Source organism: Perca flavescens, chromosome 17, assembly GCF_004354835.1.
Source record: "Perca flavescens isolate YP-PL-M2 chromosome 17, PFLA_1.0, whole genome shotgun sequence".
Lineage (NCBI taxonomy): Eukaryota > Metazoa > Chordata > Actinopteri > Perciformes > Percidae > Perca > Perca flavescens.
The window spans coordinates 33,521,643-33,537,123 of record NC_041347.1 but is presented as its reverse complement, the minus strand read 5'-3'; the positions used below and the strand labels follow the sequence as shown (position 1 = coordinate 33,537,123).

General features: G+C 41.3%; 2 protein-coding genes across 2 annotated transcripts in view; both read left to right on the top strand.

Moving 5' to 3' along the window:
- The first annotated feature begins 819 nt into the window (after positions 1-819).
- Positions 820-3,494, top strand: LOC114571798 (gastrula zinc finger protein XlCGF17.1-like). Its single transcript, XM_028602989.1, has 4 exons — positions 820-824; positions 2,366-2,578; positions 2,627-2,823; positions 2,896-3,494. Exons 1-4 carry the CDS (start codon positions 820-822, stop codon positions 3,492-3,494), a joined length of 1,014 nt encoding a protein of 337 aa, XP_028458790.1.
- A 4,523-nt stretch (positions 3,495-8,017) lies between these two features.
- apmap (adipocyte plasma membrane associated protein) overlaps positions 8,018-15,481 on the top strand; it is a 28,997-nt gene continuing 21,533 nt past the window's right edge. The window contains exons 1-2 of the mRNA XM_028604141.1: positions 8,018-8,292; positions 15,165-15,281. Of these exons, the coding sequence (XP_028459942.1) occupies positions 8,201-8,292; positions 15,165-15,281 (209 nt within the window). The 5' untranslated portion in view covers positions 8,018-8,200. The remainder of the gene's footprint in view (positions 8,293-15,164; positions 15,282-15,481) is intronic.

The window sequence follows — 15,481 nt, the reverse complement described above, 5'->3', positions numbered from 1 at the left end:
CTCCAAACTCAGGTCAGGAGAGTTCAGGTTAGTTAGTTAGTTAGTTAGTTAGTTAGTTAGTTAGTTAGTTAGTTAGTTTCAGTTTTTATACTCAATATTTAGTGGGAAGGAGTTCTCCAAACTCAGGTCAGGAGAGTTCAGGGCTTTACAGTTAGTTAGTTAGTTACTTAGTTACTTAGTTAGTTACTTAGTTAGTTTCAGTTTTTATACTGAATATTTAGTGGGAAGGACTTCTCCTAACTCAGGTCAGGAGAGTTCAGGGCTTTACAGTTAGTTAGTTAGTTAGTTAGTTAGTTAGTTAGTTAGTTTCAGTTTTTATACTCAATATTTAGTGGGAAGGAGTTCTCCAAACTCAGGTCAGGAGAGTTCAGGGCTTTACAGTTAGTTAGTTAGTTAGTTAGTTAGTTAGTTAGTTAGTTAGTTAGTTAGTTTCAGTTTTTATACTCAATATTTAGTGGGAAGGAGTTCTCCAAACTCAGGTCAGGAGAGTTCAGGGCTTTACAGTTAGTTAGTTAGTTAGTTAGTTAGTTTCAGTTTTTATACTCAATATTTAGTGGGAAGGAGTTCTCCAAACTCAGGTCAGGAGAGTTCAGGGCTTTACAGTTAGTTAGTTAGTTAGTTAGTTAGTTAGTTTCAGTTTTTATACAGAATATTTAGTGGGAAGGAGTTCTCCAAACTCAGGTCAGGAGAGTTCAGGGCTTTACAGTTAGTTAGTTAGTTAGTTACAGTAGTTAGTTAGTTACTTAGTTAGTTTCAGTTTTTATACTGAATATTTAGTTAGTTTCTTTGGTTCAATGTTACGAGATTTAACAGAAATTCATGCTGTCTATGACACACACACACACACACACACACACACACACACACACGCGTACAGACACACACACACACACACACACACACACACACACACACACATGTACAGACACGCACACACACACATGCACGCGTACAGACACACACACATACACACACACGTACAGACATACACACACGCGTACAGACACACACACATGCACGCGCAGACACACACACACGCGCGCGCAGACACACACACACGCGCGCGCGCACACAAACACACAGCAGACACGTACAGACACACATGCACACACTTATACGCGTGCGTGCGCCACACACACACACATACACACGCACACAAACTCTGTTTCTGCAACAAAAAGTCATTATTTTCATCATCGATAAACTTTCTTTTCATTTTTAACTCTTTTTAGTTTTTAGTTGTGATTTAGTTTCTGTTTGCTAATTATAATATATATAATAATTATATAATGTTATAATAATATAATCTATTAATTATATAATTTTATAATAATATAATCTATTAATAATATAATGTTATCATAATATAATCTATTAATATTATAATGTTATAATAATATAATCTATTAATAATATAATCTATTAATTATATAATGTTATAATAATATAATCTATTAATAATATAATGTTATAATAATATAATCTATTAATAATATAATGTTATAATAATATAATCTATTAATAATATAATCTATTAATTATATAATGTTATAATAATATAATCTATTAATAATATAATCTATTAATAATATAATAATATAATCTATTAATAATATAATCTATTAATTATATAATGGTATAATAATATAATCTATTAATAATATAATGTTATAATAATATAATATATTAATAATATAATCTATTAATAATATAAACTATTATTTATATAATGTTATAATAATATAATATATTAATAATATAATCTATTAATAATATAATGTTATAATAATATAATCTATTAATAATATAATCTATTAATAATATAATATATTAATAATATAATCTATTATTATCTATCTATAGAGAGAGAGAGAGACAGAGAGAGACAGAGAGAGAGGGAGGGAGATATAATCTATTAATAATATAATCTATTAATAATATAATCTATTAATAATATAATCTATTAATTATATAATGTTATCATAATATAATCTATTAATAATATAATCTATTAATAACAGAATGTTATATTAATATAATCTATTAATAATATAATCTATTTATAAAATGTCATAATAATATAATCTATTAATATAATCTATTAATAATGTAATCTATTAATTATAAAATGTTATAATAATATAATCTATTAATATAATCTATTAATAATATAATATATTAATAATATAATGTTATAATAATATAATCTATTAATAATATAATCTATTAATTATAAAATGTTATAATAATATAATCTATTAATATAATCTATTAATAATATAATCTATTAATAATATAATGTTATAATAGTATAATATAATCTATTAATAACATATAATAATATATTCTCATACTCTGCACCCAGCTACCTGTCTGCCCACCGGAGAGTCCACCTGAAGGTGAAACCCTTCCCGTGTCCCTCGTGTGACAAAGGCTTCACCACGCGCCGCAGCGTGCACGTCCACCAGCTGACGGTGCACGGCGGCCAGCGCCCGTTCAGCTGCAGCGTCTGCAGGAAGTCCTTCAGCCAGCTGGGCGGCCTCCGGCGCCCCACCGCGCCGCACGCGCACACGGGGCGGTAGCGCCCACGCCCGCGGCCCGGTGCGGGGAAGCGTTTCTCCAGCAGCGGCGGCCTCTCGGTGCATCGGCGCATCCACACGGGAGAGAAGGCCTTCCGCTCACGGCGCCCTGAGGAAGAACTTCAAGGTGGCGGCCAACCTCGCGCCACGGGCTCGCACTTCCGCCGCGCTTCAGCTGCGGCGGCGTCCGCAGCCACGCAGGCGCGCGCACCTCAGCAGTACGCCGCCCGCCGCACGGGCGAGGGTGCGCGTTCATCTGCAACGCTTGCGGGAAGGGCTTCCGACAGCGCGGCTCGCTGCTAGCGCACGAGCGCAGCCACGCTGGGGAAACCCGTGACGCCGCGGGCGAAAAGGGGGAGCGCTCTTCGCCCATCGCCGCTGAGGCGCCACGCGCTGGGTCACGGCGAGCGGGAATCGCACGCCTGCCACGAGTGCGAGAAGAGCTTCGCCAGCGCCCAGATCCTGAAGACTCACCTGAGGCTGCACGCCGGGCGCAAGGCGTTCGCCTGCGAGGTGTGCGGGCGCCGCTACAGCTCGCTCGGCTACCTCAAGACGCATCGGCGCGGCCACTCGGAGGACAGCGGATTCGGCTGCGATCGGTGCCAGAAACGCTTCGCCACGCGGGCGAGCGCCAAGCTGCACGAGCGCACGCACAGCGGGGAGAAACCGTACATCTGCGAGGTCTGCGGGAAAAGCTTCGGCGTGGCGCAGAACCTCGCCAGGCACGCGCGGGTCCACAGCGGCGAGAAGCCGTTCGAGTGCGGCGACTGCGGGAAGCGATTCAGTCAGAACAACAACCTCAAGGCTCACCAGCGCGTTCACACGGGGCAGAAACCGTTCGGCTGCGCTGTGTGCGGGCGCCACTTCAGCTCCACGAGGAGCGTTCGAGAGCACAAGTGTGTCCCCGCCAAGTAGCTCCGGGGAACGTAAAAGAAAAATGCGGTAAGACTTTACGAAGGTATCTACAGTACAGGCCAAAAGTTAGGACACACCTTCTCATTCAATGTGTTTCTTTATTTTCATGACTATTTACATTGTAGATTCTCACTGAAGGCATCAAAACTATGAATGAACACATATGGAATTATGTACTTAACAAAAAAGTGTGAAATAACTGAAAACATGTCTTATATTTTAGATTCTTCAAAGTAGCCACCCTTTTCTTTTTTTGATAACTCTGCAAACCCTTGGTGTTCTCTCAATGAGCTTCATGAGGTAGTCACCTGAAATGGTTTTACCTTCACAGGTGTGCTTTGTCAGGGTTCATTAGTGGAATTATTTCCCTTATTAATAAAAAAGCAAAGGGTGGCTACTTTGAAGAATCTAAAATATAAGACATGTTTTCAGTTATTTCACACTTTTTTGTTAAGTACATAATTCCATATGTGTTCATTCATAGTTTTGATGCCTTCAGTGAGAATCTACAATGTAAATAGTCATGAAAATAAAAAGGAAACACATTGAATGAGAAGGTGGGTCCAAACTTTTGACCTGTACTGTACGAGTTCACGAGTAGTAAGTTAGGGGTTTGACTGCCGTTTCAGGGAACTTTAACTGTTAGAAGATTGTGAAACACGAGTTGCGCGTTACCTGGAACGCAGCATTAGTCTCAAGTTTAACGTTCCTAAAGCTTACGGAGCTGCAGAAGAGTTGAAGAGAAATCAAACTTGACCTTTTCTATATTTAGTTTGTGTTGCTGCTGTGGAGGACGAGGACTGGAGGACATTCTGGGATTGATTTATAATTATTTCTGTTTAAGGAAATCTAGACCTGAGAAGGTCAAGACGAGGGTTGGGCATCGTTTAGATTTTAACGATTCTGATTCCAGTCCCAATTCTTCCTTCTGATTCCGGTTCTCATCGATTCTCGATTCTGGTTCTTTGAGGGGTGGAGTTGAAACGGGTCACATGCTTATTTCCCAAATAAGAGTGAGAGTTTTATTTTGATTTAAAGTTGGGTTTGCAGTTTGACGTGGCTTTATCAATGTGAAATAAAGCCACGCTAGAGCACCGCTTAAGCCTGGCTCAGACTACAGGAGTTTATAAATCCTAACCGATTTTGAAATCTGGTTGCAGCACACACTTGAGGAGAACCTTTGCAGATTTTCTTCCCTCAAATCTGAAACATGCTCACACTACAAGATTTGAAAACAGTGGAGCATCACACACTACAAGATATTCTTAAGATTATCTCGCCAGATTTAGCACCTCACAGGATGCGATCTCACGGGAAGCGCATGTAAACAAAACGGATACTGTGTCACGGCAACTTGCTGTAGTAATACTTATTCTTTGTACCAATAAAAAACAAAGAAAATAAAACGAGCGTGGACGATAATATTATTCAAACAAACTACCGTATTTTCCGGACTATAAGTCGCACTTTTTTTCCTACTTTGGCTGGTCCTGCGACTTATAGTCAGGTGCGACTTATATATCAAAATATATTTAATTTAACATGTTTTTAAATGTTAATTCATACTGAAATCATTACCGTCTACAGCCGCGAGAGGGCGCTCTAGGCTTCTGACAACTATATGCTGGTCCTAAAGACAGCTGAGATAGAAAAGAGAATCCTATTCTGCAGATTACAAACTGCAGATAGTTAAATATGCAGCCGAAAACAGTAATCGAGCAGCAGAAAGAAAGTTTGAAATGAGGGAGAAACTTGTGAGGGAGACTGGAGAAAAGGTGACTCTTACTGCAATGAAGAAATCAAAGAAAGCTAATCGGCTAATCGCGGGCTGAAAGCTAGATGGCCAGAGCTGGGAACGAGTCCACAGATGGGGGCTTGAACCTGAATGTAGCAGATGATCATTGACCTAGATATCTAATGTTTACATTTGCTAGCTAGTGCGCTAGCAACTTTGTACACTCACTGGGTAGGTCCAGATCTGCAGCGATCTCCCCCAGCTCTTCTCTTTATCATTCCCATTATGAGACTCTTCTGATGAGACATTAAACAGACACATCTCCACCATCCTTTCTTCCGACTCCGTTGTCCACCAGGACTCGTACTACAGCTGCTCTCGCAGACATTTTCATAAGTTTCCGTCACTTCTGTCTCCTTGCAGACCTGTCTCTCATTGGCTGTTGTGGAAGTACTGACGTAATCATAGTCGTTTCACGCCCGATTATAATCCTAGATATCAAACATGTTTGATATTATCGGGGCGGCCCCGATGTGTCTGCGAGCAGATCGGGAGGTGCAAGATCACGATCTGTGAACGCCTCACATTACCAGATAATCTGACCTGTGAACGCCTCACGTTACCAGATAATCTGATCTGTGAACGCCTCACGTTACCAGATAATCTGACCTGTGAACGCCTCACGTTACCAGATAATCTGACCTGTGAACGCCTCACGTTACCAGATAATCTGACCTGTGAACGCCTCACGTTACCAGATAATCTGACCTGTGAGCGCCTCACGTTACCAGATAATCTGACCTGTGAGCGCCTCACGTTACCAGATAATCTGACCTGTGACGCCTCACGTTACCAGATAATCTGACCTGTGAGCGCCTCACATTACCAGATAATCTGACCTGTGAGCGCCTCACGTTACCAGATAATCTGACCTGTGAGCGCCTCACGTTACCAGATAATCTGACCTGTGAGCGCCTCACATTACCAGATAATCTGACCTGTGAGCGCCTCACATTACCAGATAATCTGACCTGTGAGCGCCTCACATTACCAGATAATCTGATCTGTGAGCGCCTCACATTACCAGATAATCTGACCTGTGAGGCGCGCCTCACATTACCAGATAATCTGATCTGTGAGCGCCTCACGTTACCAGATAATCTGACCTGTGAGCGCCTCACGTTACCAGATAATCTGACCTGTGAGCGCCTCACGTTACCAGATAATCTGACCTGTGAGCGCCTCACATTACCAGATAATCTGACCTGTGAGCGCCTCACGTTACCAGATAATCTGACCTGTGAGCGCCTCACATTACCAGATAATCTGATCTGAGAACGCCTCACATTACCAGATAATCTGACCTGTGAACGCCTCACATTACCAGATAATCTGACCTGTGAACGCCTCACATTACCAGATAATCTGACCTGTGAACGCCTCACATTACCAGATACTTGATTGACATCAAGACTGTAACTGACTTTAAAGTGTTTACTTTTAGGCTCAAAAACTGGTTAAAAACAAACCAAAAGTGTACTCATTTTTAATTATTGTAAGTAGGTGAGAATTGTATATGATATGCATGTTTTTATATCATGTTCATATTATTTGTATTAGGACTGGAGTTGTTTATTTATTATGTTTATTTTGAATTGAGATAGTTAAGTATGTAAATTGTATTGTGTATGAAAGCCCAACCAGGGACTGGAGTTGAAAATTATCATTACTTCAGTGACAAGCTTTGTTTTGACACTATGTCTGTCTGCATTGTCCCTGTCAAATAAATAAATAAATGAAAAATGATCGGAACATCGGAACCAATCGAGGTCCTTGACAAGATCTTTTCTCAGATTCTCGGGAGGGGTAAATCGGGCATAAATCGGTCTAAAACTCCTGTAGTCTGAGCCAGGCTTTACTGCGCTTCATGGCTGCAACACAACAAGCGCCTGGTCGCTACGGAAACCCAAACTTGCGCATGTTAAATTAGGAACCCGAGATCAGAAGTAGGAATCGGTTCTCGATGCTCAACCCTACCTCGGTCGGTGAAACGTTCCCCGAGAGCTCGCAGGATTCTCGTAGAGACTTCATCGGTTCTTTTTTCTGCTTTGGATTGATTGAAATTTAATTTCAATGTTTGTAAAGAAAACACAAAATAAAGAGATTACACAAATGGTCATAATACACAAAAAATAAAGACACATACAAAAACTTTGTGTGTGTCTGTGTGTGTGTGCGTGTTTGTGTGTGCGTGTGTGTGTGTGTTAATGCCAGAAAATCCAAAGTTTAAATACATACTATAGATTCCGACATTTCTGACCGCACTCAAGCAAAAGATTAAATAAACGAGAAAGAGAAATATTCTAAATATTGAATACACAACCGCTGTATCCCCCCGAAATCTACGCCTATAATCGATTAGACAATTTTTTTATTCTTCTTTTTAGATTTTTCTTTTGAATTAAAATAATTATTTTAATAAAAATAAATTATTTTCTTTTTTTATTTATATTTCATTTTTATTGAAATAGTATATATATTTTTTATAGTTTACTTTTAACGTTTTTGTCTTATTTTATTTTTTTATCATCTTTTCGATTATTTTTTTAAAATAATTTTTATTAAAATCAAAATGTTCTAATATCATCTGTATTTCTTAATTTTCTTGTAATTTTTTAAACATTTTTTTACTTTTTATTATTATTTTTATTATCTTTTATTTCAAATATATATTTAAATAATGACGACGTGTGTGTAAGTGCGATGGGTCTTTTATTTTGAAGTCCCAGCCCTCCGGAAGCTGTCAGTTAGCCTACGCTGTAAACAGCCCAACCGCCCCGCTACGATGCTCGCTCGGTTCTCTCCGGCTTTACTCTCCATTTACCCGGGTTAAACCTACACACAGCTAGTCGCTCCAGCCCCAGAACAACAGCCGAACCGAGCCGAGCCGAGTTAACTGTCCGAGTCCGGCATGAATGAGACGGAGGGGCTCCGGTTCCGGCGCGTGCACCGACCGCAGGTCATCACCGACGAGCTGCCAGAGAACCGTTCAAAAGGATCCGGGTAAGAAACAGAACCGGGACCGCTCTTTAGTTGATGTAGTTTGGTGTGTTAGACGTATGCCGAACATATATTTCGTTTCTAATAGATCATAAAATCTCAAAAATTAAGCATTGTAAAGTTGTGTTTTACCAGGTGAGAGCTTTTGAACTCCAAAACGACAGAATGTTCAGTGGGGTCTGGGTAAGAAACAGAACCGGGACTGCTCTGCTGTGACTTCTGACCCACATTCCGGGGTGGACAATAAAACAGAAACACCAACAATAACGCCACCGTGAGCACGAATATAAGTATAAGAAAATACAAGCGTAAGCGTGTAAACTAATTTGGCTTTAGCTCTTCAACATTGCACTAACAGCAATTAAACTAGCATTAGGCGGTATGGTGTGCGCAAGTAAAGTCAACATCAGATATTGATTTTTCCTTTTTAGTTGATGTAGTTTGGTGTGTTAGACGTATGCCGAACATATATTTCGATTCTAATGGATCATAAAATCTCAAAAATTAAGCATTGTAAACTCATGTTTTACCAGGTGACAGGTTTTGAACTCAGAAACGACAGAATCTTCAGTGGGGTCTGGGTAAGAAACGGAACCGGGACCGCTCTGCTGTGACTTCTGACCCACATCCCGGGGTGGACAATAAAACAGAAACACCAACAATAACGTCGCCGTGAGCACGAGTATAAGTATAAGAGAGTGTAAATTAATTTGGTTTTAGCTCTTCAACATTGCACTAAAAGCAATAAAACTAGCAAGACACACACACACACACACACACACACACACACACACACAACACACACACACAACCATTAAAATGCAATACAATAGCGTGAAATAATCATATAACTCTACATCATCTACATAACGTTATGGTGTGCGCATGTAAAGTCAACATCAGATATACATTTTTCCTTTTAGTTGATGCACTTTGGTGTGTTAGACGTATGCCGAACAAATACGTCGTTGCTAATGAATCCTAAAATCTAAAAATGAAGCATTGTGAACTCGTGTTTAACCAAATAAGAGGTTTTGAACTCTAAAAACGACAGAATGTTCCATGGGGCCTGGCAGCGCTGTCTCTGACCGCTTTTCTGTTTCCGAGCGGCCGGAGAAGCGTTTCAAAGGACCCGGGTAAGAAAACGAACCGGGACCGCTCTGCCGTGACTTCTGACCCACATCCCGGGGGTGGACAATAAAACAGAAACACCGGCAGTAACGTCACCATATTACTAGCTCAGAGGCTCATTGGTTTGATTGATAAAGTTTATTTTAAAAAAATAATAAAATAATTATAATATTTTTTGTGCGTGCGCGCGCGAGTGTGAATGTGCATGTACGCGTGTGTCTCTGTGTGTCTTTATTGATGTAAACAGGTGTAGTGCTATTGCATCTGTGTCTTTGTGTATATGTGTGTGTGTGTGTACGTGCGAGTGTGTGTGCCTCTGTGTATTTGTGTGTGTATATTGTGTGTGCATGTGTATGTGTCTATACGTGTGAGCGTGTGCTTGTGTCTTTATTGATGTAAACAGGTGTAGTGTTATTGCACCTGTGTCTTTCTGACTTCCGACCCACATCCCGGGGTGGACAATAAAACAGAAACGCCGACAGTAACGTCACCGCGCGCTCAGAGGCTCGTCTGTGATTGGTTAGAATAATAGCGAGCGTTTCTGCGTCGTTTGTTGATCAGAACAGCTGATTTCAAACAGGAAACCGAACCAAAGTCGTGCTGCTTTGGACATTTTTGTGTCTCAAACCGCACACTTCTGTCAGCATACTGCTAACAGTCATTACATTACATGACATGTCATTTAGCTGACGCTTTTATCCAAAGCGACTTACAATTAAGTGCTTTCAACTTTGAAGGTAGAAACTCGAGACAACAAGTAGTAAGTGCAAATAGATTAGCTTTAAATAAGCAAAGCTACAAAGAGACATAAAAGTGCAGGTTCAAGAGGTTGTTTTTTTATTTTTTATCCGAGGTGTAGTCAGAAGAGATGTGTTTTTAGCCTTCGGCGGAAGATGTGTAGGCTTTCAGCCATCCTGATGCCATCGGGGAGCTCGTTCCACCATTTAGGAGCCAGGACAGAGAACAGTCTGGATTTCATTGAGTGATTAGTTCTCCCTCGCTGTGGGGGGGCAGCAAGCAGGTTGGCTGATGCAGAGTGGGGGGGTTGGGGTATATGGTTGGACCATGTCCTGGATGTAAGCTGGGGCTGATTGGTTCATGGCCCTGTATGAGAGTACTAGTGTACTTTATGAGAGTACTAGTGTACTGTATGAGAGTACGAGTGTACTGTATGAGAGTACGAGTGTACTGTATGAGAATACGAGTGTACTGTATGAGAGTACTAGTGTACTGTAGGAGAGTACTATTGTCTTGAAGCGGATGCAGGCAGCCACTGGTAACCAGTGAAGAGAGCGGAGGAGGAGGAAGAGGAGGAGGAGGAAGAGGAGGAGGAGGAAGAGGAGGAGCGGTGTAGTGTGAGAGAACTTGGGGAGGTTGAAGACAAGTCGAGCTGCTGCGTTCTGAATGAGCTGCAGGGGTCGGATGGCACATGCAGGCAGGCCAATCAGGAGGGAGTATGCAGGCAGGCCAATCAGGAAGGAGCATGCAGGCAGGCCAATCAGGAGGGAGCATGCAGGCAGGCCAATCAGGAGGGAGCATGCAGGCAGGCCAATCAGGAGGGAGTTGCAGTAGTCTAGACGTGAGATGACTAGAGCCTGAACCAGAACCTGAGCCTCCTTCTGATGTTATGCAGCATGTATCTACACGATCGGGGGGTTGCAGCAATGTTAGCAGTGGAGGAGAGTTGGTCATCAAGTGTCACACCCAGGTTTCTATCAGTCACCACAGGTTTCTATCAGTCTGGGTGGGGACTACCACAGGTTTCTATCAGTCTGGGTGGGGACTACAACAGGTTTCTATCAGTCTGGGTGGGGACTACCACAGGTTTCTATCAGTCTGGGTGGGGACTACAACAGGTTTCTATCAGTCTGGGTGGGGACTACCACATGTTTCTATCAGTCTGGGTGGGGACTACCACAGGTTTCTATCAGTCTGGGTGGGGACTACCACAGGTTTCTAACAGTCTGGGTGGGGACTACCACATGTTTCTATCAGTCTGGGTGGGGACTACCACAGGTTTCTATCAGTCTGGGTGGGGACTACCACAGGTTTCTAACAGTCTGGGTGGGGACTACCACAGGTTTCTATCAGTCTGGGTGGGGACTTCAACAGGTTTCTATCAGTCTGGGTGGGGACTACCACAGGTTTCTATCAGTCTGGGTGGGGACTACCACAGGTTTCTATCAGTCTGGGTGGGGACTACCACATGTTTCTATCAGTCTGGGTGGGGACTACCACAGGTTTCTATCAGTCTGGGTGGGGACTACCACAGGTTTCTATCAGTCTGGGTGGGGACTACCACAGGTTTCTATCAGTCTGGGTGGGGACTTCAACAGAGTTGTCTATCAGTCTGGGTGGGGACTACCACAGGTTTCTATCAGTCTGGGTGGGGACTACCACAGGTTTCTATCAGTCTGGGTGGGGACTAACACAGAGTTGTCGTAGGGCTGGGCGATATGGACCAAAAGTCATATCCCGATATATTTTGGCTGAATATCGATATACGATATATATCCCGATATTTTTTTCCGCAAAGTGAGAGCAAATGTTCAGTCAAAGCCAAAATCAAATATGACATGTCACAAGTAGTTTCATAGAGACAGTTGCAAAATCAAATAAATAATAAACCGGTTTCTTCACCTGGTTCATGATTAAATGCTCAGCTGTTCAAATTATAAATAAATAGTGGAGGAATGAGACTGGACATTTCAGTCTGTTTTAAACTTCACCTTGAAGCAGAAACTCTTAGTTCAGAAGGGTGAAGTTTCCGTTTGGACTCAGATCTGTGAACCGATCATAATAAATATTCTTTGTATTAACACATTAATTAGTTTCTTTGTTTTGTAGTCGATAGTTCATCTTTTAGTTTACTTAAGTGGAAGCAGTATCAAGTGGAAGAATGGGACTATAAACCTAGGCTTACAGGCATGAGGCATTACATTTTGAACAAAGTAGATTATATTAATATCAAAAGCTTAATTGACCTTTGGAACGAATCACAAATATGGAGCTTTGATTTCAAAAAAGGTACTCCTGTTATACAGTATTTAGGTTTACATTTATTTCTCTATGTATTTATGCGTTACATGTCATTTTAACGGGCACTGAGCTCCAGATCCTGCAGCTGCAGACGGTCTCTGCTGCCCCGCTGTAGCTTCTCTCCGTCCGCCTGCCGCCGGCAAACTTATTGGAACTTTCCGCCGATATCGACATACAGGTCGTCCTGGACTACGTGTAAGATCCTACCGATCACCACTCTGTCTTTGGCTGGTCCGATCTGGATCAGCGGGGACCGGCGCAGCAGCGAGGCAAAGCTGTGTTTTTCCCGGGGGAAGAGACGCTGCGGCCGGCCACGGAGCTCTCCGCCTCCCGCTGCCGCCGGAGCTCAGATTGCTGGTCGAAGGCGGCATACATGATCATAAAACACATTGTCACCTGTTAAATGTTATTCATTGCTGTTTGTTCTTTTCATTTCCTCTATCGAACATAATTAAGCAGTACAAAAGTCCGGCATCTTTAGCGTTGATCTGAATGCTTCGGACCCCTGTTCCAAGATGGCGGCGGTTTTGACGTATGTTTAGAACCTCAAGGCGACATCTGTGTATATATCTATGGGAGCAAGGATCACATTTGAACTATATCGATATATGCGATATGGTCTAATTCCATATCTCATTTAAAAATATATTGATATATTTTTTATATCGATATATCGCCCAGCCCTAAGTTGTCGATTGTTACAGTCAGGTCCTGGGTAAGAGAGCCCTTCCCTGGAAGGAAAAGGAGCTCAGTCTTGTCAAGGTTGAGTTTCAGATGGTTAGTGGACATCCAAGAAGTATGCTCGGTTGTGAAATCCGGGAGAAGCCAGAGACCCACGTGACGCGTTCGTCCAATCAGCTGCCGGTCTACGTCCCCTGGTCCCTCCCCCTTTTCTGCTTCGTAGTCCAGATGGCACCCGTTTAGTGCACGTAGTGTCCATCGTTCCACACTGAACTTTTTGACCGTTTTTTACTAGGGCTGTGCTCGATTAAAGAACTTCTTAGTCAACTGCATCGACTAATTGATTAGTTGATTTAATCGACAGATCTGTAAATCTGAGTTTCTCCACAAAGAGTCGTGCTAAAAGCACCACTTTAATTCTTGTGTTTACCAGAGATGTGCTCGTACGTTTCTTGGAAATAAGTCATTCAGCATGAAAACAGCATCAAACATGACTAATGGACTAAAGAGATCTAAGTTGACTAAGACCAAAACCACCGATAAGATTAGTCGACTAATCCACTAAGAGGGAGCAGCCTTAGTTTTTAGGGGGTCATCCTGGTACTTTCAGTGCTCTGACTTTTTGGATTATCTACACGATATACTTAAAACTGAGTGTTTGAAGTGTGCATGAAGGCTGTTTGAGACCCAGCCTCTGTCTCTGGTCCTGCGTTGTGCTCAGTCAGTGTGTAGTGTGAGAGGGGGAGTGGCCAGCAGCTAGAGCGGCAAAAGCCAATGTGTCCTTCTTTTACCGATATATATAGTACAGGCCAAAAGTTTGGACACACCTTCTCATTCAATGTGTTTCCTTTTTATTTTCATGACTATTTACATTGTAGATTCTCACTGAAGGCATCAAAACTATGAATGAACACATATGGAATTATGTACTTAACAAAAAAGTGTGAAATAACTGAAAACATGTCTTATATTTTAGATTCTTCAAAGTAGCCACCCTTTGCTTTTTTTGATAACTCTGCAAACCCTTGGTGTTCTCTCAATGAGCTTCATGAGGTAGTCACCTGAAATGGTTTTACCTTCACAGGTGTGCTTTGTCAGGGTTCATTAGTGGAATTATTTCCCTTATTAATAAAAAAGCAAAGGGTGGCTACTTTGAAGAATCTAAAATATAAGACATGTTTTCAGTTATTTCACACTTTTTTGTTAAGTACATAATTCCATATGTGTTCATTCATAGTTTTGATGCCTTCAGTGAGAATCTACAATGTAAATAGTCATGAAAATAAAAAGGAAACGCATTGAATGAGAAGGTGTGTCCAAACTTTTGGCCTGTACAGTATATTTAACGATTTTGTTTGCATTTCTAATCCAAACATCGTCAAACTTGGCACCGCACTTACTCTTGCCCATAGCAAGACACTTGTCAAGTTTGAAATCCATCGGACTAACAGTTCTAGAGATATACACACACACACACACACACAGACATTCTTGCAATTTATAGATGTCTGTTAATTAGATTAGATAACACTTTATTTATCCCACAATGGGGAGAAATTCACTTGTTACAGCAGCAGTTATTCCACAATAAAAACAAACCAAACAACAGACAATGTGCAAAAAGTACTGAATGAATGTAAAGTGGCATTATGTAAAAAGTATTTAAGTAAAGTAAAGTGAGGTGGCCGTAGGACAAAAAATATTGTAATGTCAGTAAGTAATTGACGTTCAATTAGATTGAATAATATGTAATTACATAACAGCAAAAGTAGTTAACCATAATATTAATTATATTTAAGTGTGACCATAATATAAATAATATTGAAAAAGTAAAGTACTCGGAATGGAAAAATATAAATACAGATAATAACAATTTTATTTATAATTTAATAATTAGTTTATTTGATGGAGACAAAGCACGCTACTTAACATCGGTGTGTGTGTGTGTGTGTGTGTGTGTGTGTGTGTGTGTGTGTGTGTAGCTAACGTAACCATGGCGATGAATGTTGTCTCGTGTCTCTCAGGACGTACAGCGGGAAGGTTTTCAAGGTGACGCTCATCTCTCTAGGCTGCTTCCTGCTTCTTCCTCTCCTGGTCATCATCCTCATCATCGAGTCTCCCATCCACCCAGAGGTGTTCAGGTGAGAGACACACATACACGCAGACATAAACACACACACACACACACACACACACACACACACACACACACACACACACACACACAGACACAGAGACACACACACACACAGAGAGACACACACACACACACACACACACAGACAGACAGAGACACACACACATACACATACACACAGAGACACACACATACACACACAGA

Coding starts and splice junctions, on each gene's coding strand:
- LOC114571798 (XM_028602989.1), top strand. Junction 2,579..2,626: donor CCGCACGCGCACACGGGGCG/GTAGCGCCCACG, acceptor TTTCTCCAGCAG/CGGCGGCCTCTCGGTGCATC. Junction 2,824..2,895: donor CGCCCGCCGCACGGGCGAGG/GTGCGCGTTCAT, acceptor GCACGAGCGCAG/CCACGCTGGGGAAACCCGTG.